Source organism: Crinia signifera, chromosome 8 (assembly GCF_055691185.1).
Source record: "Crinia signifera chromosome 8, ASM5569118v1, whole genome shotgun sequence".
Classification (NCBI taxonomy): domain Eukaryota; kingdom Metazoa; phylum Chordata; class Amphibia; order Anura; family Myobatrachidae; genus Crinia; species Crinia signifera.
In genome coordinates this window covers 90,139,617-90,161,099 of record NC_139224.1, presented here as the reverse complement: position 1 = coordinate 90,161,099, position 21,483 = coordinate 90,139,617, and the positions used below count along the sequence as shown (strand labels likewise).

At 44.8% G+C, this 21,483-nt stretch overlaps 1 protein-coding gene across 1 annotated transcript in view; it reads right to left on the bottom strand.

The window, feature by feature from the left end:
• IVNS1ABP (influenza virus NS1A binding protein) overlaps positions 1–21,483 on the bottom strand; it is a 59,520-nt gene that overhangs the window by 20,581 nt on the left and 17,456 nt on the right. Inside the window, exons 2-9 of the mRNA XM_083156788.1 lie at positions 20,882–21,014; positions 20,043–20,166; positions 17,355–17,524; positions 17,125–17,200; positions 14,478–14,651; positions 4,082–4,207; positions 1,398–1,505; positions 504–633 (exon numbers count right to left, since the gene is read on the bottom strand). Coding sequence (XP_083012914.1) covers positions 504–633; positions 1,398–1,505; positions 4,082–4,207; positions 14,478–14,651; positions 17,125–17,200; positions 17,355–17,524; positions 20,043–20,153 — 895 coding nt within the window. The 5' untranslated portion in view covers positions 20,154–20,166; positions 20,882–21,014. The remainder of the gene's footprint in view (positions 1–503; positions 634–1,397; positions 1,506–4,081; positions 4,208–14,477; positions 14,652–17,124; positions 17,201–17,354; positions 17,525–20,042; positions 20,167–20,881; positions 21,015–21,483) is intronic.

The following is a 21,483-nucleotide window of genomic DNA, read 5'->3' as shown; positions in this document are numbered from 1 at the left end:
ATATGCCTTTTTGCAGATGGTACAAAAAAGGTATGCAACAGGGTAGACACAGGAATGGTCAATAGAATGAAAGTCGCCTGCGGAAGGGGTACATGATTTTGAGAAGCAAGAGGGTATAAACCGGAGATGGGGACACAAGGGAGACTGAATTAACAGAATATGGAATACTTACAAATGACTGATATCTTATTTCAGGTTTAGTACATCACCCTAATTTAAAATGACAACACATTTGCTAAAATTTTTCAACCTGAGCGGATCTGCATGTGCTGAAAGGTCTGCCATCACCTCCTACCCCCACCTTATTTGGTTTAACAAAATACTTTTGAACCTAATTTTGAAAGTCAGGCGATCTCTGCAAAATGAGGTGTTGCTCAGCTCCAAGAATTTACTTACTAAAGGGGCACTGCAGTTTTTTCAGCAAAAAAAAAAAAATATATATATATAAAATTATATAGATTGTAAATAAAACAAGAGCTAAAAGTGTGAATGCCAATACTCACTAGATTTCTTTGCTGATGCAACTATTTTCCATTCATGTTTTGGGCTCTGTGCTGAAAAACCTGAAGGTGAAAGGGTTCCAGAAGAGCTGCTGCTTAAGTGCCTATTGTCACTTTCTCGAGGAGATTTCTTCTGCAAAGTTAAATATATATAAGGAAAAAACTAGGAAATTAAACCATAGACACACCCCTATTTCAGGGAGCATTGATTAAAAAAAAAAAAGGTTTTTTTTTTTTTACTTTGTATGTAATTATTTAATTACAATCAGCCTGCTTGACAGATTTATATGAAAACAGGCCTTATTTTAGAGCTAGAATTATAACATTAAACTTGTCAAATTAGAATTCTAGCAATATCCTAGTTTTGGAAATGTATGCTTAATAAGTCAAACTAGAAGTGTGTATTTATATGTAGGTATCACTAATGCCCCTTTCACACCGCACTTTTTACCTGGTATTTTGCAGTTTTTTTCCTTTTCAAAACGGTAATAAATGTGAAGTGTGAAAGGTCCAAAGTGAATTTACCGGTTCCAGAAACCTGATATTTCTAAATAGTAAAAAAGCAGTCTGAATGGGTCTGAAACTGTATTTGGTCTCAACTGCAAGCTACAGAATGTGATAGTCTGTCTCCCTGCGTGATGTAAGTGCCCACAAGAAATCCAGTGTTTTCGGTTTAAAATGGGTTCAACGTGAAGGGACAAAAAGGGCATTGAAACAGTAATATACCGTTTAAGATATGCGGTGTGAAAGGGGTTTTAGCTGTCTGACCCGTTTTTAGAAATGTTTAAAAACACCGGGTCAATGCCTTTTTTTTGCGCGGTGCGAAAGCAGCATGAAAGTCCATTAAAGATGTAGTAAAAAGGCACACACACACACACCACCATTCCTTTCTTGTACCTGAATTAATTGTATACCATCTTCATCACCAGCAAATATGTCATTATGGTCACCAAGAGCATGCCCATCAAGCAATTTGTGATCAGCTGAGTAGTACAATGTTTGTACCTGTAAAACAACAAAAATATAGCCGTATGGATACTATTCCCATAGGAAATATATTTTAATACTGTAGCTATTCCTCCTCGGGTCATCTTCACTTTGTATTTAGTTTCCATAGACAAAAACAAAAACGTAGGATATCTTTTCTTCTATAGACTACCGATGAGCCTTCACTTCTAAGTCTTCATTTTCCAAAATCTAACACACTGGCGCAGAGGAAATACTGACAAATAGGGATATTCTAGTGCAAGATAACAAACAATAACAAACGCACAAGATGCAAGGTAAATACCAAACAAATGCCAAAGATAAACAATTTAGCGAAGCCTAGAATTTCCAGGAATATTTTTTGTAGCAAAACATCTACAATCAAAAATATGAAAATAAAATATTTTTCTTAAAAAAAAAAAAAAAAAATCCAACAGCAGAGCCCCTTAGCCCATCGAAATATACAAACCAGAGTATATTGGTAGGAAAAATTAAAAGTTCACTGAAAGCACCAATGGAACATGTACATAGGCTACATAGCAAATACGGGTACATACAAAAGACTGAATTTCTTTTTTTTTTTTTTTTTTTACAGATTGTAATAAGCTGGTAGCTGTACAACAGCTTCCACAAGCATAAGCTTATGACCAATCATCTGAAATCAGATTCCACATACACTACCAAAGTATTACAAACTGGAATTTGTGCTTCAAAGTAAATAGCTCTTCCTGCAAGAACAGCTGCAGAATGGACCTTACACAAATATTTAATGCAGTTTTAAGATCAGATCCACTTGTCAAAGGACTTGAAGTAGACTATAAACAAAGCTCCAAATAAATTTAAAATACTAATACTGTGAAGTGCTTAGGCTGAAATATGCATTTCTATGTAAAAGCAGATTTTTTATAGTGTGCACTAAACCGCAAAACACAGAATGACAGAACACAGCTGGGTCCACTGCACAATCCGCCATATAAAGGTATACTATATGGTTAGAATATTAGCATGCGCATCATAGGTCTCATCACCCCATAAATTTTATGATGGTGTTTGTAATCCATTGTAAGACTGACCAGTATGTCATATAGCATAGTGCACAGGTTCTCAGTCTGTCCACAGGACCCCACGCCGTGCATATTTTGCAGGGTTTTTTTTACAGAATAAAGTGAAATAATTAGCTCTACCCGTGGATCTTTTAAAATGCATCAGTCAGTAAAGAGTGCACCTGTTGGGTGACCTGGAAAATGTAAACTGTGTGGGGTCCTTAGGACAGAGTTTGAGAACGAACCACTGGCATAGTGTGTTCCCAGCTCTATGCTTGAGGTATATCAAAAATATCTACTTTAACCAAACTGTGCAAATCCAGTTCCGTCCAACCACCTGATGTTGACGAATACCTCCCAACATGCACCCCCCCCCCCCCCAGTAGAGACCCAATGTTCCTGGATTGCAATCACCTGTGTTAAACAGGTTCATTAATAAGAAAGGTGTGTCACCACAGGTGATTGTAATCATAAAAGAAGAGGGATGTGCAGGAGCAGAGCATTGTGTCCCTCCTGGAGAGGGTCATGTTGGGAGGTATGTTGATCTGATTATATCTTTATAGAGGACATCTCACAGCCTCTATAGAATCTATAGTAGCTTTTCTTCCATAAAGTTTATAGACATAAGCAGCAGCCATTTTAAAAGCTAAAATCTAAGCCAATACAAAAATTCATTATTTAGAATATTATAATTCTGAAAAAAAAAAAAAAATTAGCCTAAAAAGAACATAATTGCCTGCTTTAATATTGGGATTTTAAGCAGCAATTTGTGCCTAAAACAATAACTGATTTAAATTATAGTTATTTACATAACTAAACCAAATTTTCATTTAGATTTTTTTTTTTTATCCAGTAGGTGAAACTGCATATGAAATACTTGTGTATTGTCCTTTCCAAGTTGTGATTATATACTGTATTAATCCAGAATAAAAACACATTTCCCTTCATAATATTAGAAAATGCTGGGTGTGTTTTCCCCATTAATGAAAATTAATTTCAGGCATTTTCAATGAGAAGGTTTAGATGTACAATGAACTGAGATCCTGTAAAAGGAGTAAACACTATTAAATCATCATCATGGTTCTCTGCCCACAGCGGATTTTCTTAGAAGGGCTAGGGCAGACTGGTGCTTCATTACGATTCAATTAACCTTGAGGTATCTTCGTTGTTCTTCAGTCTTGGGTATCCTACTTTTGTAAAATAACCTATGGAAAGATAATCAACGGGGAGGAAAATCTGTTAGAAAGTTTCATCATAATGGGGTCATTTCAAGTAAACCTGTAAGAAAATATTAGAAAACACTGAAAGACTACAGTGATTTAGGACACAAACAAAACCCTTAGCACTTATACACAAACTGGAAAAAAAGACAAAAAAAATATTTTGGGAAAATAAGAATTAATCTCACCTTTAAACCTACCAGTTTTCAACTGAAAACAGAGTCTCTTTATTTTGGGCTCTGATCATCATAAAAGGACAATTCAAATTAGTTTATAAAAAGGTACTGCTAGCATCCTACATGACCACAATCACTTTTTTTGTGAGACTAACCTCATCCATCAAGGACTCCAAACTCTCTCCGTGTTCCCATATGCTGCGTTGAACCCAGTTGATTACCTTTGTATACAATTTCCCATTGCTTGGGAGGGAGTTGTTTTCCTCAAGCATTATTTCAAGCTATAGGAAAGAAAGGATTATTAGTTTATAGTAACGACAAAAAAGGTATCAACTGCTCATACATTATTCAACAAAAAGCGCCTAGAAAAACAGGAGTTTGGCCCCTTGAGTGGTGGGTTTTGCTGGGGCAGGACAAACCCACCAGGGCAGGTTTCTCCCGCCCCAGCAAAACCCACCACAGATCGTAGGAAGCCGCCCCCCCCCCCCTCACCTCCGCTCCAGCGTTAGTACGCCTGAGCTCCCCTGCCGCCTGTCAGTCATCACAGCGGCAGGTTCAGGAATGTTTTGCAGCGGCTTGGGAGAACTCCGGTACCTGAACTCTCCCGAGTCCCCCCGAGCTGCAGCCTACGTCACTTATGCAAATAGCGAATGGCGGCATGGTAGCTCCGGCGTACGATCACCGGAGCAGAGGTGGTGGGTGGTACGACAGGAGGGGGGGGGGGGGGGGGGAGGGGGAGTGTGTGTGACAGGGGGTAACCCACAAAGGTAGTGCACAAGTGATGCTCCGCTGGAAGCACCACTGGGGGCCCAGGGAACATTTCACGAATAGAAGGAAAAATGGATTCAATAAGATTCCAGCAAATTTTGGATGCTAACTTGATGCCATCTGTGAAAAAGCTGAGGTTAGAAAGGCTGGCTTCTACAAATGGATTATGATCCTAAACACACCTCAAAATCCAGGGTGGATTACATCAAGAGGCGTAAACTGAAGGTTTTGCCATAGCCATCACAATCTCCTGACCTCATCATCATTGAAAATATATGGATACACGATAAAAGAGCAGTACATCACAGAAAGGGCAAAGATACCTCAAACAGAATTGAAAGACGCTTGACTGGCTACAAAAAGTGTTTACAAGCTGTGATACTTGCCAAAGGGGGCAGTACAAGGTATTAACTCTGAAGGGTGCCCAAACTATTGCAGACGCCATTTTTTGTTTTCTGTTATTTTGAAAGTGTAAATGATGGAAATACAAATCAAACTTTTTTTGACATGTTATGAGAAGGTCTATTCTGTCATTTGATGCCTTTTGGAGGTTTTTCCATCTTTCCTTGCACATTAAAATGATTTTTTGCCTGGGGTGCCCAAAATTTTCGATCACCACTTTATATCCGGATGGGCCAATAGGAAATTAGTAGCAGCTAGCTGACTAGTTATCTTTGCACCAGCTTTGCCTCCTGAATTTTAAAGACCTGTATGTGGACTTTTTTTTTTTGTTGTAAATATGCAAGATAATTTGTAGTTTACACACACACACAATATATACCATTATTGTATGTGGAAACTTTGTTTACATTATTTTCAGGTCTTTAGACTAGAACATGGTATGGTTTATTTTAAAAGGTAACACCAGACACACTCTACATGGGTGCTAACGAATAAGTAAACCTAAAGTGAGGACACAGTGAAGCAAAGCATATCAGTTTTAACCCTTTGAGTGCCAAGTGCATTTGACAAAATTGGTGTAAAATTGCCAAGCAAACATTTTTATTTATCATAATGACCAGTAATCTTTACCTTCTATAGGATATATCATCTTTTTTTTTTTTTACAAAACTTTTTTACATGAATTCATATAACAAATGTTAGACACTGGCATTTTAAGCAGATATTTTGCGCATCTAAGATGTTGACACTCAAAGGGTTAAACTGCACTAGAAGAAGTTAATTAAATCGAGAAGTTATATTTTTATAGGACTATGAAAACACTATCTTTGGTTGCTACAGTGAAGAGACATTGTAAAAACATTGTGTGCATGTAATAACATGAAAAATAAAAAGTGCAGCTTAATTCAATCTACTGAATAAAGAAAAAAAAAAAACTCTTTTATAAGAGCATAAGTGTTCTGACTATGCTTTTTATCAAAGGCTTTCTAGCCTGAATCACGGGTGAGATTACGTTGCCCGGAATACCCTTCCTGGCTAAAATCTGCAGCTCAACCTCCAAGCTGACAAATAAATCCATCGTAAATCTGGATAAACGAATGGTCCCTGCTTTTTAGCGGAAGAGACCAAGGGTCATATACCGGCATGGCCAGAAGATCGGCTTCCCACGCCCTTTGAGGCCAGTCCGGGGCAATGAGAATTGCTTGCGCACTCTCCCTCCTGACCTCGACAGTAACAGAATTGGAGGGAAGTAGTACACCAAGCTGGTATGACCAGGGCTTAGTCAGTGCATCCACCGCTGCCACCTGAGGGTCTCTGGTCCTGGTACAATACAACTGAATATTTTTCTTGAGGTGGGACGCCATCAGATCTGTGTCCGGACAACCACATTGGTCTGTAATCAGCTGAAATACTTGTGGATGGAGATGCCACTCCCCCGGGTGCAGGTCTTTGCGACTAAGGAAGTCTGCCTCCCAGTTTTCCACGCCTGGGATCAAAAAGGTAGATAGGGCCCTTGTGTACTTCTCTGCCCATAGGAGAATCCTGGAGATGTCCCTCATGCAGGCTCTGCTTTTTTTTTTTTCCCTCCCTGACAATTTACATATGCTAATGCCGTAGCGTTGTTGGACTGCACCTGAACTGCCTGATTTTGAAGAAGATGGAACGCCTGAATCAGAGCTTCAAATAGCCAGGAGTTCCAAGATGCTTATTGGAAGAACAGACTCGTGGCTTGACCACCGGCCTTGAAACTGTACCCCCTGGGTCACAGCTCCCCAGCCTCTCAGGCTTGCATCTGTAGTGAGAAGGACCCGATCCAGAACGTCCATCACTCTAACAGAAGGGATGACTGAAGCCGCCATGCTGGAGTGGAATCGCCCGTATTGGATGGCCTCATAGGATGCCACAAACTTCCCTAACAGGCAAACAGATGTACTGGAAACCTGGTTCTCAGTCAGCACCTCTCGGAGCAAATCCTGAATGGCTTTCACCTTGTCCAGTGGAAGGAAGACTATGGCCCACCGTGTCCAGAATCATCCCCAGAAAAAGAAGTCTCTTGGTAGGTACCAGGTAAGATTTTTGGTAATTCAGAAGCCACCCATGCTGGGACACAGTTGAGTGGTCCAACAAATGCTGGCTGACAGCTGTTCCCTGGCCCCCATCTTTATCAGAAGGTCCAGGTATGGGATGATGATGTCATCATCATCATAATTCCCACCATTAATTTTGTAAATACCCTCATTGATAAGGACAGTCCGAAAGGCAGAGCCTGAAACTATCCTCCAAAAGAGCAAACCATAGGTATGCCTTATGAGGAGGCCAAATCGGGATGTGGGAGGTACGTGTCCTTTATATCCAGGGAAGCTAGGAACTCCCCCCTTTCTCCTTCATCCACTAGGTGGCACTGGAGATCTACAGTGGGGAATAGAGGGCGACCACTAGGAGCTTGGGCACTATAATAATTATAACAGTGTGGCTAGCTCCTCCCCTCTACTTCCCCCTGCCTGGCAGTCTTAGAATGTGCCCGGGGAGCTGGGTGCAACGTTTTGCCCTCTAAGGGCAAATAGACATTTTTATTATTTTTTTATTATTTTATTATGATTTTACATTTGAGGACAGACAGGCAGCTTCTGCCGACTGCCTGTCTGCGTCGCGGGAGCTGCCGGAGGGGACCCCTGCGCCACTGCTTGCGGTCTGCGCGGGGTCCCCGGCTCCTGGGACCGCTGTCCCAGAGTGACTGGACGCCGCTGCGTGCGGCCGCGCCTCAGTCCGCACAGCCTCACCGCCGCCGGCCAGCAGGCAGGGTGAGTATATCCCGGCTCCCCGCTAGCAGGGGAGTCGGGTTTAACGGGCGGTGTTGACAGCGCGTCTTTTTCTAAAAAGCGCGCCATAGCGGTGGGCGGAGCCTAGCGCGCGGGACGAGTTCCCAGGGTCCCCTGCGTACCTCACTGCCGGCGCCATTACAGCTCCGGAGCTCTCCCCTGCCGCGTCCTGCCTCAGGGAGGCTGCATCAACCACCGCTGACCTCTATTCACCCCTGGGTCTGTGAGTAACACAGTGGGGAGATAGAGGTCTTTGCTAGAGAGCAAAGGCTGTGCTCAAATTATAGTCAGAGCCCTGCAGCGTTTTAACGCTGAGGGAAGTGCTGACTTGTGGGTGCTCCCTCTCTCTCTCTCCACTTGCACTTGCTTCTAACTACTTTTAACTTTAACTGTAGTGTGTGTGATGGCTGGGGGTTCTTCAAAAAAGCTGGCATGTAGAAAATGTCAAGCAAAATTCACCCCACTGGTGGAGGGAGCTGTACTGTGTGCAGAATGCACAGACACTCCAGTAACACCCCAGCAAGAGGTCCCTGTTTGGGCTTCTCAATTAACACAAGTGATTTCGCATTTATCTGCTGAATTGTCAGCTTCTCATAGAGATAGAGAGACTGCTAGGTCTCAACAGGCCGAATTAACTTCGGCGGTGGAATCATTAACCAGGGCCCTTATCCCTAGGGATGCGGATCCTATAGCTCCGCCCATTTTGTCTAATGAGAGCCGCCTGCTCACGGATAGATTGGATGCATATGGGTCGGATGATGATGACATGCCTGCTCTGGAGGAGGGACAGTATCCTGACACTGACCCTATTGATATGTTACAAGTACCAGCCCCTGAGCCGGTTTCACAGGGATTAGAAGACCTTATTGCTAAGGTTAAGTCTACCTTAAAAGTAGACGACGAGGCTGCTCTTCCAGATCGCCCTCAAATATTTGGTAAGCGTCGCAGACAGGCGGCTGCCTTCCCAGTGTCTGAGGAATTAGACCAACATTTGAAGGATGCTTGGCTTCATCCAGATAGACGTTTTCAGGCCTCCAACAAATTCTTAACTGCATACCCTTTTCCTGCAGACAGTAGAAAATTATGCGAGACTCCACCTTCAGTGGACCCATCGGTCTCCCGTCTCTCTAAGAAGACAGTCCTGCCTATCCCGGGAACATCCTCGTTGAAGGAGACTTCTGACAAGAAGCTGGAAGCCACCCTTAAGAACATCTACACGGCTGCGGGTTTGGTTCAACGTCCTGCACAAGTGGGATGCTGGGTGAACAAAGCGATGGAGGCCTGGGCAACCCAGATTTATGAGAATCTCGGTAACGATCCAGCGGCAGGTGAGTTAGTGGCTTTAGCGGACCACATAAAAGAAGCCGCTGCTTACCTTGTAGAGGCTTCTACAGATGTGTGTATATTGGCATCCCGCATCTCTGCTCTGTCCATTTCGGCTCGCAGAGCCCTCTGGCTACGCCAATGGCAGGCAGATGCGGAATCTAAAAGAGCAGTGGAGGCTCTGCCCTTTCAGGGGGAGTGTTTGTTTGGGCCGGAGCTAGACAAGATGATTTCCCAGGCCACGGGAGGGAAATCATCTTTCTTACCTTCGGCAGCCCCTCCTCCTCCTCCTAGGAGGCCCTTTCAGGGACCGTCCTTTCGATCCTTTCGCCCTACGGCAAGATTCCGGGGGCGTGCAAGAGTTGGCCTTTCTGGTGGCAGAGGATACAGAGGTCGGGGAAGAGGTGTCGCTTCCACAGCACACCAGGACGCCAAACCGGCCCCAAAACCCTCTTCATGACACACCTCAGCCCCACTTAGGGGACACCAGGGTGGGGGCGCGGCTGCGCCTCTATCATCAGGTCTGGTGTCTCTCCAGTCAGGATGCTTGGGTCACAGAATCTGTGACCTACGGATGCAAGATAGATTTTCAAAAGAAGCCTCCAAACCGTTTTTTCACAACCGGTTTGGCAGCTTCTCTCGACAAAGGTGCAGCCCTTTTGCAGGCAGTTCAAAAGCTCTGTCGGATGGGAGTAATTATCCCGGTTCCCTTGGAACAAAGAACACAGGGCTTTTATTCTGCCCTTTTCCTCGTGCCGAAGCCGGACGGCTCCACACGACCCATTCTGAACCTAAAACATCTCAACCCCTACCTGAGAGTGGTAAAGTTCAGAATGGAATCTTTACAATCAGTCATAGCAGGTTTGGAGCAGGAAGAGTTCTTGGTGTCTCTAGACATCAAGGACGCTTACCTGCACATACCAATTTGGCCGCCTCATCAGGCGTTTCTAAGATTCGCCATCAGAGACGACCACTTCCAATTTCAAGCGCTACCGTTCGGGCTGTCATCGGCACCCCGGATCTTCACAAAGATCATGGCCGTTATGATGCAGCTCCTCAGATCCCATGGGATCACGGTAGTGCCATATCTCGACGACCTTCTTCTGAAGGCGCCATCTGCAGAGATCCTTCTATCCAACATCAGTCGCACACAGGAGATACTGATACAGCACGGCTGGATGCTCAACTATCAAAAATCTCAACTCCAACCCTCACAGAGGTTACTGTTCCTAGGCATGATACTGGATACGGTACAACAGAAGATCTACTTACCAGAGGACAAGATTACTTCTCTTCAACTCTTGGTTCGGTCAGTGCTACAACACAGACAGGTCACAGTGTTTCTGTGCATCCGCCTGTTGGGCAAAATGGTAGCAACATTCGAAGCGGTCCAGTACGGTCGGTTCCGTTCAAGACCATTCCAGCTCTGCCTACTCCGTCAGTGGTCAGGTTCTCATCTCACACTTCATCGGATCGGAGAATCACTCTATCTCCTCGGGCGCGCCTCTCATTGACGTGGTGGCTCACCTCCCGAAATCTTCTTCAGGGGAAGCGATTCGGAATATGGGACTGGACGGTTCTCACCACGGATGCCAGTCTCCGCGGTTGGGGAGCAGTCGTGCTCGAACATCAATTCCAAGGTCTGTGGTCCCCACTGGAAGCCTTACTCCCGATAAACATTCTGGAACTCAGAGCAATATACAATGCTCTGCTGGAAGCCTCGGATCTTCTTCGGAGCAAAGCAGTCAGAGTACAATCCGACAATGCTACAGCAGTAGCATATGTAAACAAACAGGGAGGAACACGCCAGTCACGCCGCAATGAAGGAGGTCAGCCGAATATTACTCTGGGCGCAGGATCACCTCCAAGCAATCTCAGCGGTATTCATCCCAGGAGTAGAGAACTGGGAAGCCGACTATCTCAGTCGACACGACATTCACCAGGGAGAATGGAAGCTTCATCAACAGGTCTTCCAGAGACTCATACATCGGTGGGGATGCCCTCAGATCGACCTGATGGCCTCCCGCAACAACCACCAGCTTCCGAGATATTGTGCACGGACGCGGGATCCAGCAGCGGAAGGGATAGATGCGCTGACGATGCCCTGGCGGTACCAGTTTGTTTACATCTTCCCGCCATTTCCAATGTTACCACGAATTCTGCAACGCATTCGCAGAGAATCAGTCACAGTGCTTCTAATAGCACCGGACTGGCCTCGCAGGTCGTGGTACACCACGCTCACAGCTCTACTAGTAGACGAACCATGGCCTCTACCGCTGCAGCACGACCTGCTGTCACAAGGTCCCTTCGTCCATCCGGACTTACAGCGGCTTCATTTGACGGCCTGGCTACTGAGAGGACAATCCTAAGAAGAGCTGGGATTCCTTCAGCAGTGATTCCTACTATGTTACGAGCTAGGAAGGAAGTCACCTCCATTCATTACCATCGCATATGGAGGGCGTACATTTCATGGTGTGAGAGTCGTAGCGTATCACCAAGATTTTTCAAATTGGCGCGTCTTCTACTCTTCCTCCAGGCGGGCCTTACTGCAGGTTTACGCCTGGGAACCCTGAAAGTCCAAGTCTCTGCTCTTTCCATTTATTTTCAGAGAAAATTAGCCCTGCTGCCACAGGTGCAAACTTTCTTTCAGGGAGTGTTGAGAATTCAACCTCCCTTCCGGACACCTACATCACCATGGGATCTCGATCTAGTCCTCTCGTTTCTACAGTCTCCGCTGTTTGAACCGTTAGAGGTAGTGGAATTAAAATACCTAACATGGAAGACAGTTCTTCTGCTGGCCTTAGCCTCAGCTAGGCGGGTTTCGGATTTGAGCGCATTATCATGTCGCCCACCATTCCTTGTTTTTCACGAAGACAGAGCAGAGTTACGGACAAAGGCGTCTTTCCTACCAAAAGTGGTGTCCTCGTTCCACATAAACCAGCCCATTGTGGTTCCTGCGTTTACAGAGGATTCCAGTGATTCTAAATACCTGGACGTGGTACGGGCCCTCAGAATCTACATTTCCAGAACAGCTTCTGTGAGAAAGACCGATTCTCTATTTGTACTTTATGACATCTCAAAAAGAGGTTGGCCTGCCTCCAAACAGGCTTTGGCCAGATGGATTCGCCTTACAATCAGACAGGCATATGTGACGGCATCACAAGCGCCTCCTTCGCCTATTACGGCACACTCCACACGCTCAGTAGGCCCTTCATGGGTGGCTGCCCGAGGGGTCTCGGTTCTGCAATTGTGTAGGGCCGCCACTTGGTCCGGACAAAGAACCTTTATCAAATTTTATAGATTTGATACTTTTGCGTCCCAAGCTTCACAGTTTGGCCGCGCAGTGTTGGAAGGATCTCAGCGCCGTCCCGCCCGTAATGGGAGCTCTGGGACGTCCCCACTGTAGATCTCCAGTGCCACCTAGTGGATGAAGGAGAAAAAGGGATTTGTGTACTTACTGTTAAATCCTTTTCTCCGATTCCACAGGTGGCACTGGACGCCCTCCCGGCGCTGCTCTTCCTTCAGTTCACATATACAGGACAGTTATTACAGGGTAATTCAGGTTGTTAGTGAAAACCCCTGGTCACTTCAGTTGTTTGGTGGACTCTGTTTGAAAGTAATTTCTATTTCTTCTGTCCTACGGTTTCTAGTGTGCATGTTTTACGTGTGATGGTTACCCTCCTCTCGGAAGTATGTTGCATCTTCCAGCCTCCTCCGGGCACAATTCTTTAGACTGCCAGGCAGGGGGAAGTAGAGGGGAGGAGCTAGCCACACTGTTATAATTATTATAGTGCCCAAGCTCCTAGTGGTCGCCCTCTATTCCCCACTGTAGATCTCCAGTGCCACCTGTGGAATCGGAGAAAAGGATTTAACAGTAAGTACACAAATCCCTTTTTCCGGACAGAGATTACCACTCTCAAGGATTCAATTTGGAACTTGAATGCCTTTAGGTACGGGTTCAGTGATTTTAGGTTCAGAATTGGCCGCACCGAGCTGTCCGGCTTCAATACTATAAATAGGTTTGATTAGTAAGAGTTCTCTTTGGTGAGAAGGAAACGGGCAAAAGACCTTGGTCCAAACCAAGTTTTCCTACGCTAGCAGCAACATATCTTGTGTCCTGGGAAACTGGTAGACCAGATTTGATAAACAGTCAAGGCAGGCAAGCGCAGAACTCCAGCTTGTACCCCTGAGAGACCACATTCCTTACCCAGGTAAGTACTGTGTTTTTAACCAGACAGTACTCTGCTCCTGTGAGCCAACTGCATTGGGCTTGTGCAGCTTTTTGGGCTTAGCCCAGAACCGGCCCCCACGAAAGGACTGCAGTGGGGGGTTTGGGAAAGAACACCTGACAGGCGGAGGAGCAGAGGGGAGGAAAGTGGGACTTTCTAGTTGTGGCTTTGGAAATCCAAGCGCCCAATTTCCCTCCAAACACCCATTCACCTGTAAAAGGGAAGGGCCTCAACACACTTAGATTCTGAATCAGCAATCCTGGTATGCAACCCACAAGGACCTGCATGCCGAAACCGCCATAGCGGAGGTCCTAACGCAGTGGGGGTGTCAAACTCATGGCCCTCCTGTTGTGGAACTAAACATCCCGGCATGCCCTGCCACATATATAGCAATCCATTATATAAAATCTGTGGCAGTGCATGCTGGGACATTTCACAACAGCTGGAGGGCCATGACCGACACCACTGTCCTAGCGTAAATTATTCAGACCTCTTTAAAAAGCATCACAAAGGACATGGGTCGTGTCCGGAATGTGTTTAATGTTGTCATTTCCACTAGGGACTTCTCACTCGACAGGCCCTCCTGAATCCGACCGGCCCATGAGTGAATGGCGTGTGTCATTCTGCAATGACAGGTCTCTAGGAAAAGCCTGCAGCAGTATAGATTTTAACATTCCCTCAATCATTCGATCAGCCGGATCCTTCAAGGCAGTAGCCCCCAAAACCAGTTGAACTGTCTTTTGGATAGATGAGAGGCATCTATCGCTGGCCGCCACCTCCTTACCCATATAAATTTTTTTGGCTTAAGGGTGCCTTGAAAATGTAATGGAGACCCAAAGGGTGCCTTGGACTGAAAAAGTTTGGGAACCACTTCTATGAAATGATACTTAAATGGAGATGCAAGGCATGGGCTCTCATTAATTGTTATCTACCTAGCGAAATCCAACCCCCTACAATACAAGAGTAGTAATGCATATGCAAGAAAAGTAGTTTGAGATTTCTTTACTCACCTTAAGTCGTGGAAGTTTAAGAAAATCATCTTGTTCAGAAATCTCAAGAAGATTCTCCTGGATATAACCGTCTATTTTACTTAGCAAGCGCCAATCTCCCATAGCATTCACAAAATTCCGATAAGAGATACAGTTCTCTGCATCTATTTTTGATAATAAATAATCTCCACAAACCTTGAGGAAAAAAACAAATTAAGTCATTAATTTCACAGAAGTAATCGGTTACAATGTTTACTATGCTTGTAGAGGAGAGCACACTGTAAAATTGAAGTCATTGTGAAGTCTTCCCCTAAACCAGTGGTTCCCAAACTGTGCGCCGTGGCTCCCTGGGGTGCCTCGGGACACATGCAGGGGAGCCCTGGGTTGGTAGTCCAGGACCAACTCAAATTATTCATGGTTAATTATTTATAAGCAAAACCAGTGCTGGTAAAATGTGTACACACAGAAGCAATTCCTGCCCTTTTCCACATAACTGACCCTAAGAATCGCATATAAATCCATCACTGGTTTGACCCGGTAATTGGTGCGATGTGAAAGGTGTTACCGGGCCCAGCAAACCGGTAGCAACACAGCAATACAAACCACAAAAAATATAAAAAGGGTTCTTACCGGTTCATTGCAGTGTTGCTTTGCAGTGTGAATGGGTTAAACGGTTCAAGTGACCCGTTTCAAGTTCACACTCTAGAGGAGGCAATGCTTAGAGCAGTGCCAGCTCTAATTGCTGCCTCCTCCCTGCCCCAGATGATGCTCCGCCCTCATATGACTTCAGCGACCGGCAATATTGCCGGTTCGCTGAAGCGATCTGAACACCACAAAATGTAGAGTCGCACAAGTACTGAACAGTTTCAAAGTCCCGGCGCGACCCTGCATTTTGCGATGCGAAATCAGTAAGCTGCAGTGGCAAACCAAACCCTGGGTGCAGAGATTGGAAACAACCTGCAGACCTAAAAATAATGATATTCCACATATTTTTGGCAACACGGTCCAACGTATATTTGACCATTCATTATTAGGACTTGCAATAACACAGCTTAAAATATATACTATTGAGCAGCCATTTTTGACAATGCAGATTAGACTTTAAAAATACAGAAATAATCGAATCTGCATGTACTTCAAAGCAAGTGAAAACAGCCGCATGGAATAGCGGTTTGCCAATATTTCAGACTGTCAGAAATCAAAAAATATCCCCTAAATAAGCCTTGAGACCTAGAAATGCTTATTTTAAGTCCATGCGCCAGGAAGGAGACCTTTAAATGGATGAGGAAGAAAATGAATTATTTCCTTCTTTTAAAAGTAAGAGTGTACTCTAAATTTAACTGTGGCAATTATGGCTTCCACATTTACTGGACTACTGTGATGGACAATTGCTGAACATTATTCTCTGCTTCAGAAGAGATTTTAGAGTTACATGACAGGAGCAGTGGCAACGGACGCTTGTGTGGTACTAAGGGGTACAGGATCCAGCTTCTGAAGCAGAAATGGATACATAAAAAAGACCCTGTTACCTGATAGACACTGCTGCACTGTGGCTTAGCCCACCTCACAATATCCACAGTGATATGGAGAAGCACTAAAACTTGTCCCCGACTTATTTAGCAGAAAAGTCTTTTTATGTACTAAAGCAACCTTCTCTTCTTGCGATTTGTGCCCGTTTACACCGGATTCCCGTGTATTGGGCCGTGAAATTGTCCCAAATCACATATGTATGACTTTTGATCAGATGCGCAGTCCCCGCGCCCATCGGATAAGTCGTATGTCCAGCAATCACATCATGGGTGCTTTTTAGGACCCGTGATGTTTCGCATCCCATATGGTCTGTAGGTGTGTGCTAGCTTTGCAGTAATGCTGGCACACACTCATGTGCTTTCTTTCATTCTCCTGCAGGCCCCCCACCTGTAGCTCCCTGGGAGTTACATGCAATAAATCACATGTAAATAAATGGCATATTAAGTGCCAAATCATGTGTGAGCCCTCCTGGGGAGCTCAAGAGAAATTGGGTCTTAGGACAAGTCGGACTAGTGTATGGAAGAAGTCACTAGCAGACATTTCATACACTTGCAGAGGGCATGTAAAGTGACCGGTGATGGAGGCTGTGCCCTAAACAACGGAAATCACACTATTAGAAACATTGAATGCGTGAAGGGAAAAATCTTAAAACGGTAACGCAAATTAACAATATGCTTTTGTCAGCACTACATGTGCTAACAAAACAGTACAATAGCCCATAAATAAAATATGTAGGCAATTTGAATGAATGTAATACGGCAAAGCAGCCTAGATACATTAGCAAAACCAAACGATGACTTTCCAAAGCAGGACACTACGGAAAGCCGTCCACTCAGTCGCTCATCTGCTGGTAATACCAGCAGATGAGCGATGGCGATGATGCGGGAGCACGCAGTACCGCTCACCGCTGCCCCGTACACACTGGGCGGATTTTGAGCTGAAAGCCGCTCAAACGACAACACTGAGCTGCTTTCATACGCCCAGTGTGCATGGGTCTTAAAGTGTACAAGAAATGCTTTCTATATATGAAAACACACAGAACAGCCGCATATTCATTACAATTGAGACAAGGATATCCTAGATATTAGATTTCTAACAACCCCTCCACAGAATAGTAATTTTTCAATTCCTGCCTTACCTGTCTTACACGATCTATTTTCAGCTTTTTTGCTGCAGAGTAGACATCTTTTACTAGCTCTGTCTCAGCTTTTAGTCTGGAAAAACAAAAAATGGAAATGCTAGTTTTCATTTGAACCACATTATTAATGAATGAATGTATTTTCATACTGACATTAGGAGAGAGAAACGCACATTATCCCTTATTTCAATTGCATTTCCCTTCCACAATTAATACTGCTGCATACTTACTGTGAAGTATAGGCATAATTTAACAGCACTTCCATTGCTTCTGGGTTCAAATCATCAAATTTAACATGAGAAATTCCATGAGACTCGTTGTCATTGTTGAAAATTTCAAACAAGAAGGGGCTGCAACAGGCGAGCACTGCCCTATGTGCCAGCATCTCATGGCCACACACCTTCAAGGGAGAAGCAAACCTACCATTAAAAATCTATGCAAATATAGTTTGTGTCTCTTGTAAGTACACTTCACACTGACAAATAGACATATAAACTGCTGTCGGTTTTAAATGTCCTCAATAAAAAGGTCTATATAAAGGAAATTAAACATTTTTCTTTGCTGGCTAGACTGTAGTCCTTTCTATTAACAGTGTTCATTTTGTTATGCTAACAGTAGGGAATGTCTGACAGCCAACATTTATCATGAAGCACTCATATCAAAAGGTATATGCAGTTTATCCATGTTAGGAGTGACTGCCTCCTTGTATGTAGGAGATAGTCATAAACACAGTACTGCATCACATAATCAAAGCAGATATTGAATTCATGTCAAAACATTTTTAGAATATATGTAAGGCACTTGCGTTATTTGGCTAACTATGCAGTCAAACAAGTTGGTTAAAAATCTACCAATCTACACAGTGGCTACAACAAGATTTTACAGCATTGTATTTAATTGTTGGCTCATTTAAGCCCACCAAAATGCCCCAAAAGAATACGAATATTCCAGTTGGTGAGATAAAAGACTTCCGGTGGGGGCCGGGGATGGTCGCATGCATGCGAGCTCCTGTCCACCGGAGCTTCCATCCTCGGCCCCCGGAGAAAGAGCGCCCCGTGGACGGCGGGAGGACGATGGGGAGAGGGCAGAGAAGAAGCCCCCCCGACCGGGAGAGGGCACCGCCACAGCACCCGCACCGCAGAGACGCAGATGAACGGAAGGGACGTGAGTCAGCCCCCGGCGCACAGTCGGCGCACAGCCGGCCACGAGATCACCGCCACGGCCCCCTCACTTGAGGAGACGGAAGCGGCGAGGAGGAGGGAGACCCGGCCCGGCTCTGGACGGCTGCACGTGTCAGCTCAGTCCCCCGGCGCCCGGAACGCGGCACAAGACCCGGCCGCAGGAGCACAGCTCGCTCCCCCCCCGCCCCCCATCGGCTCCATCATCAGCCCAGCCCCCGGCGCACAGTCGGCCATAAGGACACCGCCACGGCCCCCGCACTGTGGACGGAAGCGGTGAGAAGGAGGGGGACCCGGCCCGGCTCTGAAACGGCTGCACGTGTCAGCTCGGCCCCCAGCGCCCAGAATGCGGCACAGGACCCGGCCGCAGGCGCACAGCTCGCTCCCCCCCCCCATCGGCACCATCGGCATCGGGCGGCGTCACCCACCCAATGCTGCGGCACCCCCCTATGCTACAATGAAGGAGGAGGTGGGATCAGACCATCGGTGGCAGCGGCACGAAACTCAGCCCAGGGAGGGCTCAACTCCAGCCCCAGGCCTCACTGTCTCTCCCCAGGCCCTGTGACTCTGTGACTCTCTCTGCCCCCCCCCCCCCCCCCCCCTCTGCCCCCCCCCCCCCCCCACACCACTCCATCCCCCACGCTGGCTTCTCCTACAGGAAGATGGCGCCGCAAATGGCTGCCAAGGAACTGTGCATCTCAGCTATGTAACCCCCTTGTGTTACCTGCCTGGCTGGTGCAGCGACCAGTGGCGCCGCGGATGGCTGCCTAGGCGCTGTGCTGCTCGGCGGGTAGGTTTTTCCATGTGTTCCCTGTGTGACAAACTGTTCTGTCCGTGCTTATATTGTCACCTACCGACTGCTGCATCGACCAGTGGCGCCGCTGATGGCTGCCTAGGCGATGTGCTGCTTGGCGGGTATGTGTTCCCTGTGTGATAAATTGTACTGTCCCTGCTCATATTGTCACCTACCGACTGCTACAACGACCAGTGGCGCCGCTGATGGCTGCCTAGGCGCTGCGCAGCTCGGCGGGCATGTGTTCCCCTACATGTAATGTGTAATGTCCTCAATGTAATGTATGCAATGTCTCTCTCCCCCCCCCCCCCCCCCCCCCATCCCTGCTTGATGATGCACTGTAAATCCGCAAAAAATTCCTAGTGTGCGCAAGCACACATGGCCAATAAAGTTGATTCTATTCTATTCTATTCTATTCTAAAATAAAAAACCGAACACTTTTATACTTCATTTTTCAAGTCAAGGAACCAGATGCAGCAAACTTTCCTATACCAACAGCACACTTATTTTTTCACTTTGTCTGTTTGAGAGAAAATTACCAGTACTAGGAAGATTAAAGCTAACTGTTTGACTGTAGGACTGTTTGATCAAGTGGGAGAGGGGACGCGGAACACTTGCCATGCTTCAGGCTCGCCACACTATATTAAATCAACTCCACGCCGACGTGGATAGTGGGGGTATGAAAAAGTCGGAGGATGCGTACCGCTGCACTCGCCACACTTTGGGTTGGCGTTCATAGTGGGGGTGGCGTTAACAATGAGGGTGCATTTAACATATCACCCATCAGGGTACAATTTAAAAAAAAAAAAAACGGGTCTGATCGCATCGCATGTGGTGCGATCAAAACGATGGCATAAGATGAAAATCGTGGGCGCCGTGCTAGGAAACAAGTACCTTCATTTTTTATTTAAAAAGGTGGAGAGCATGCACAAAGGTTAAGAAGATACCTGAAGTTTCACATCACAAAATTGACCACTTTTCCGTAAGGCGTTTAATTTGGCCACAGATGATTCTATAAACTGTTCATCCTCAAAGCTGAGATAACCATTTGGAACCATTTTCTATATGCAGCTGTAAAATAAAAATGACTTGTGTTTTGACAGAATTCGAAAAGTAAAAGTAGGTTGGTATAAACTATCTTGGCATGCATACAGTTAAAGAAGCACTGCATTAAATTTTGAATATTAAATAAGATTTGGGTTGTATAAATTTAACATAAACTAAAAGATATTAAAGATATTTTAGTCTCTCATATACAAAAAAGAAAATTCAGCAAATACATAGCACGACAGATAAACACCTATGCTTTTTGATAGTTTAATGCACACACTGCATACAATTACACTAAGACTGTGTATATGACAAATGCATTCTGTGTTAATACTTGGGTGCCATCTGAAAGATCCCACTATGGTATGAAAATATTACAAAACATGGACGAAAAAAGTCCCTTTCAGGGACAAACATAGTATGTATATATATATATATATATATATATATATATATATATATATATATATATATATATATATATATATATATATATATATATATACATATATACATATATACACACACACACACACACACATATATATACATACAATATGTTTCTTGTTTTTATTATTTAAGATATTTCAGAAAATAAATGTTTTTTATACATATTAAATGTATGATGTATTTTTGGTTATAGTATTTATAAGTAAGATTGGCAACTGTTTGATCACCATACGCGCGCACACCCCCCCCCCCCCCCCCCCCCAGGCTATATCGAAAACATACTCACCTGTTAATCTATTTTGAAGAAAATATTCTCTCAAGGTCAAATGTGAATGGAACACATTAAGACACTTAACCGATTTGAAGTTCTCCAATCCAGAGTAAAGGAATCGCTTAATGGAACATGGATTTATATAAGCCTGCACATAAGAAAAAAGCAAGAATTAAAAAAAACAGCAATATTTTAGCTTACATGAATGTAGATAGATACACACAAACACTTTAGCGGCCATTTTTTTTATGGCCCTCCTATACATCGAACCGTACATAATGAACTAAAAAAAGATTATATATTGCAAAATGAAATTACCACTTTTATACAGTGGTGTCTGAAAAACCCGGTAATTAAACTAAACGTCTTTGAAGTACAGGATTATTCGGCCGCCGCTGACAGACCCTTCACAAAGGAGAGAAAATCTCTGCGTCTAATGTGCTCTATTACACAGGGTTTACTCCTGTGTGAAACATGTCCATCCAGATCTTAAACTGCAGGGTCGGAGACCCGGAGTTTAAGTTCCGGATCGACCCTTTCACACAGAAAAGAACCTGTGTATTTAATGAAATTCCCAGGTGGAACCACTTGATAAGCATTATCAAGCAAACCCCTTT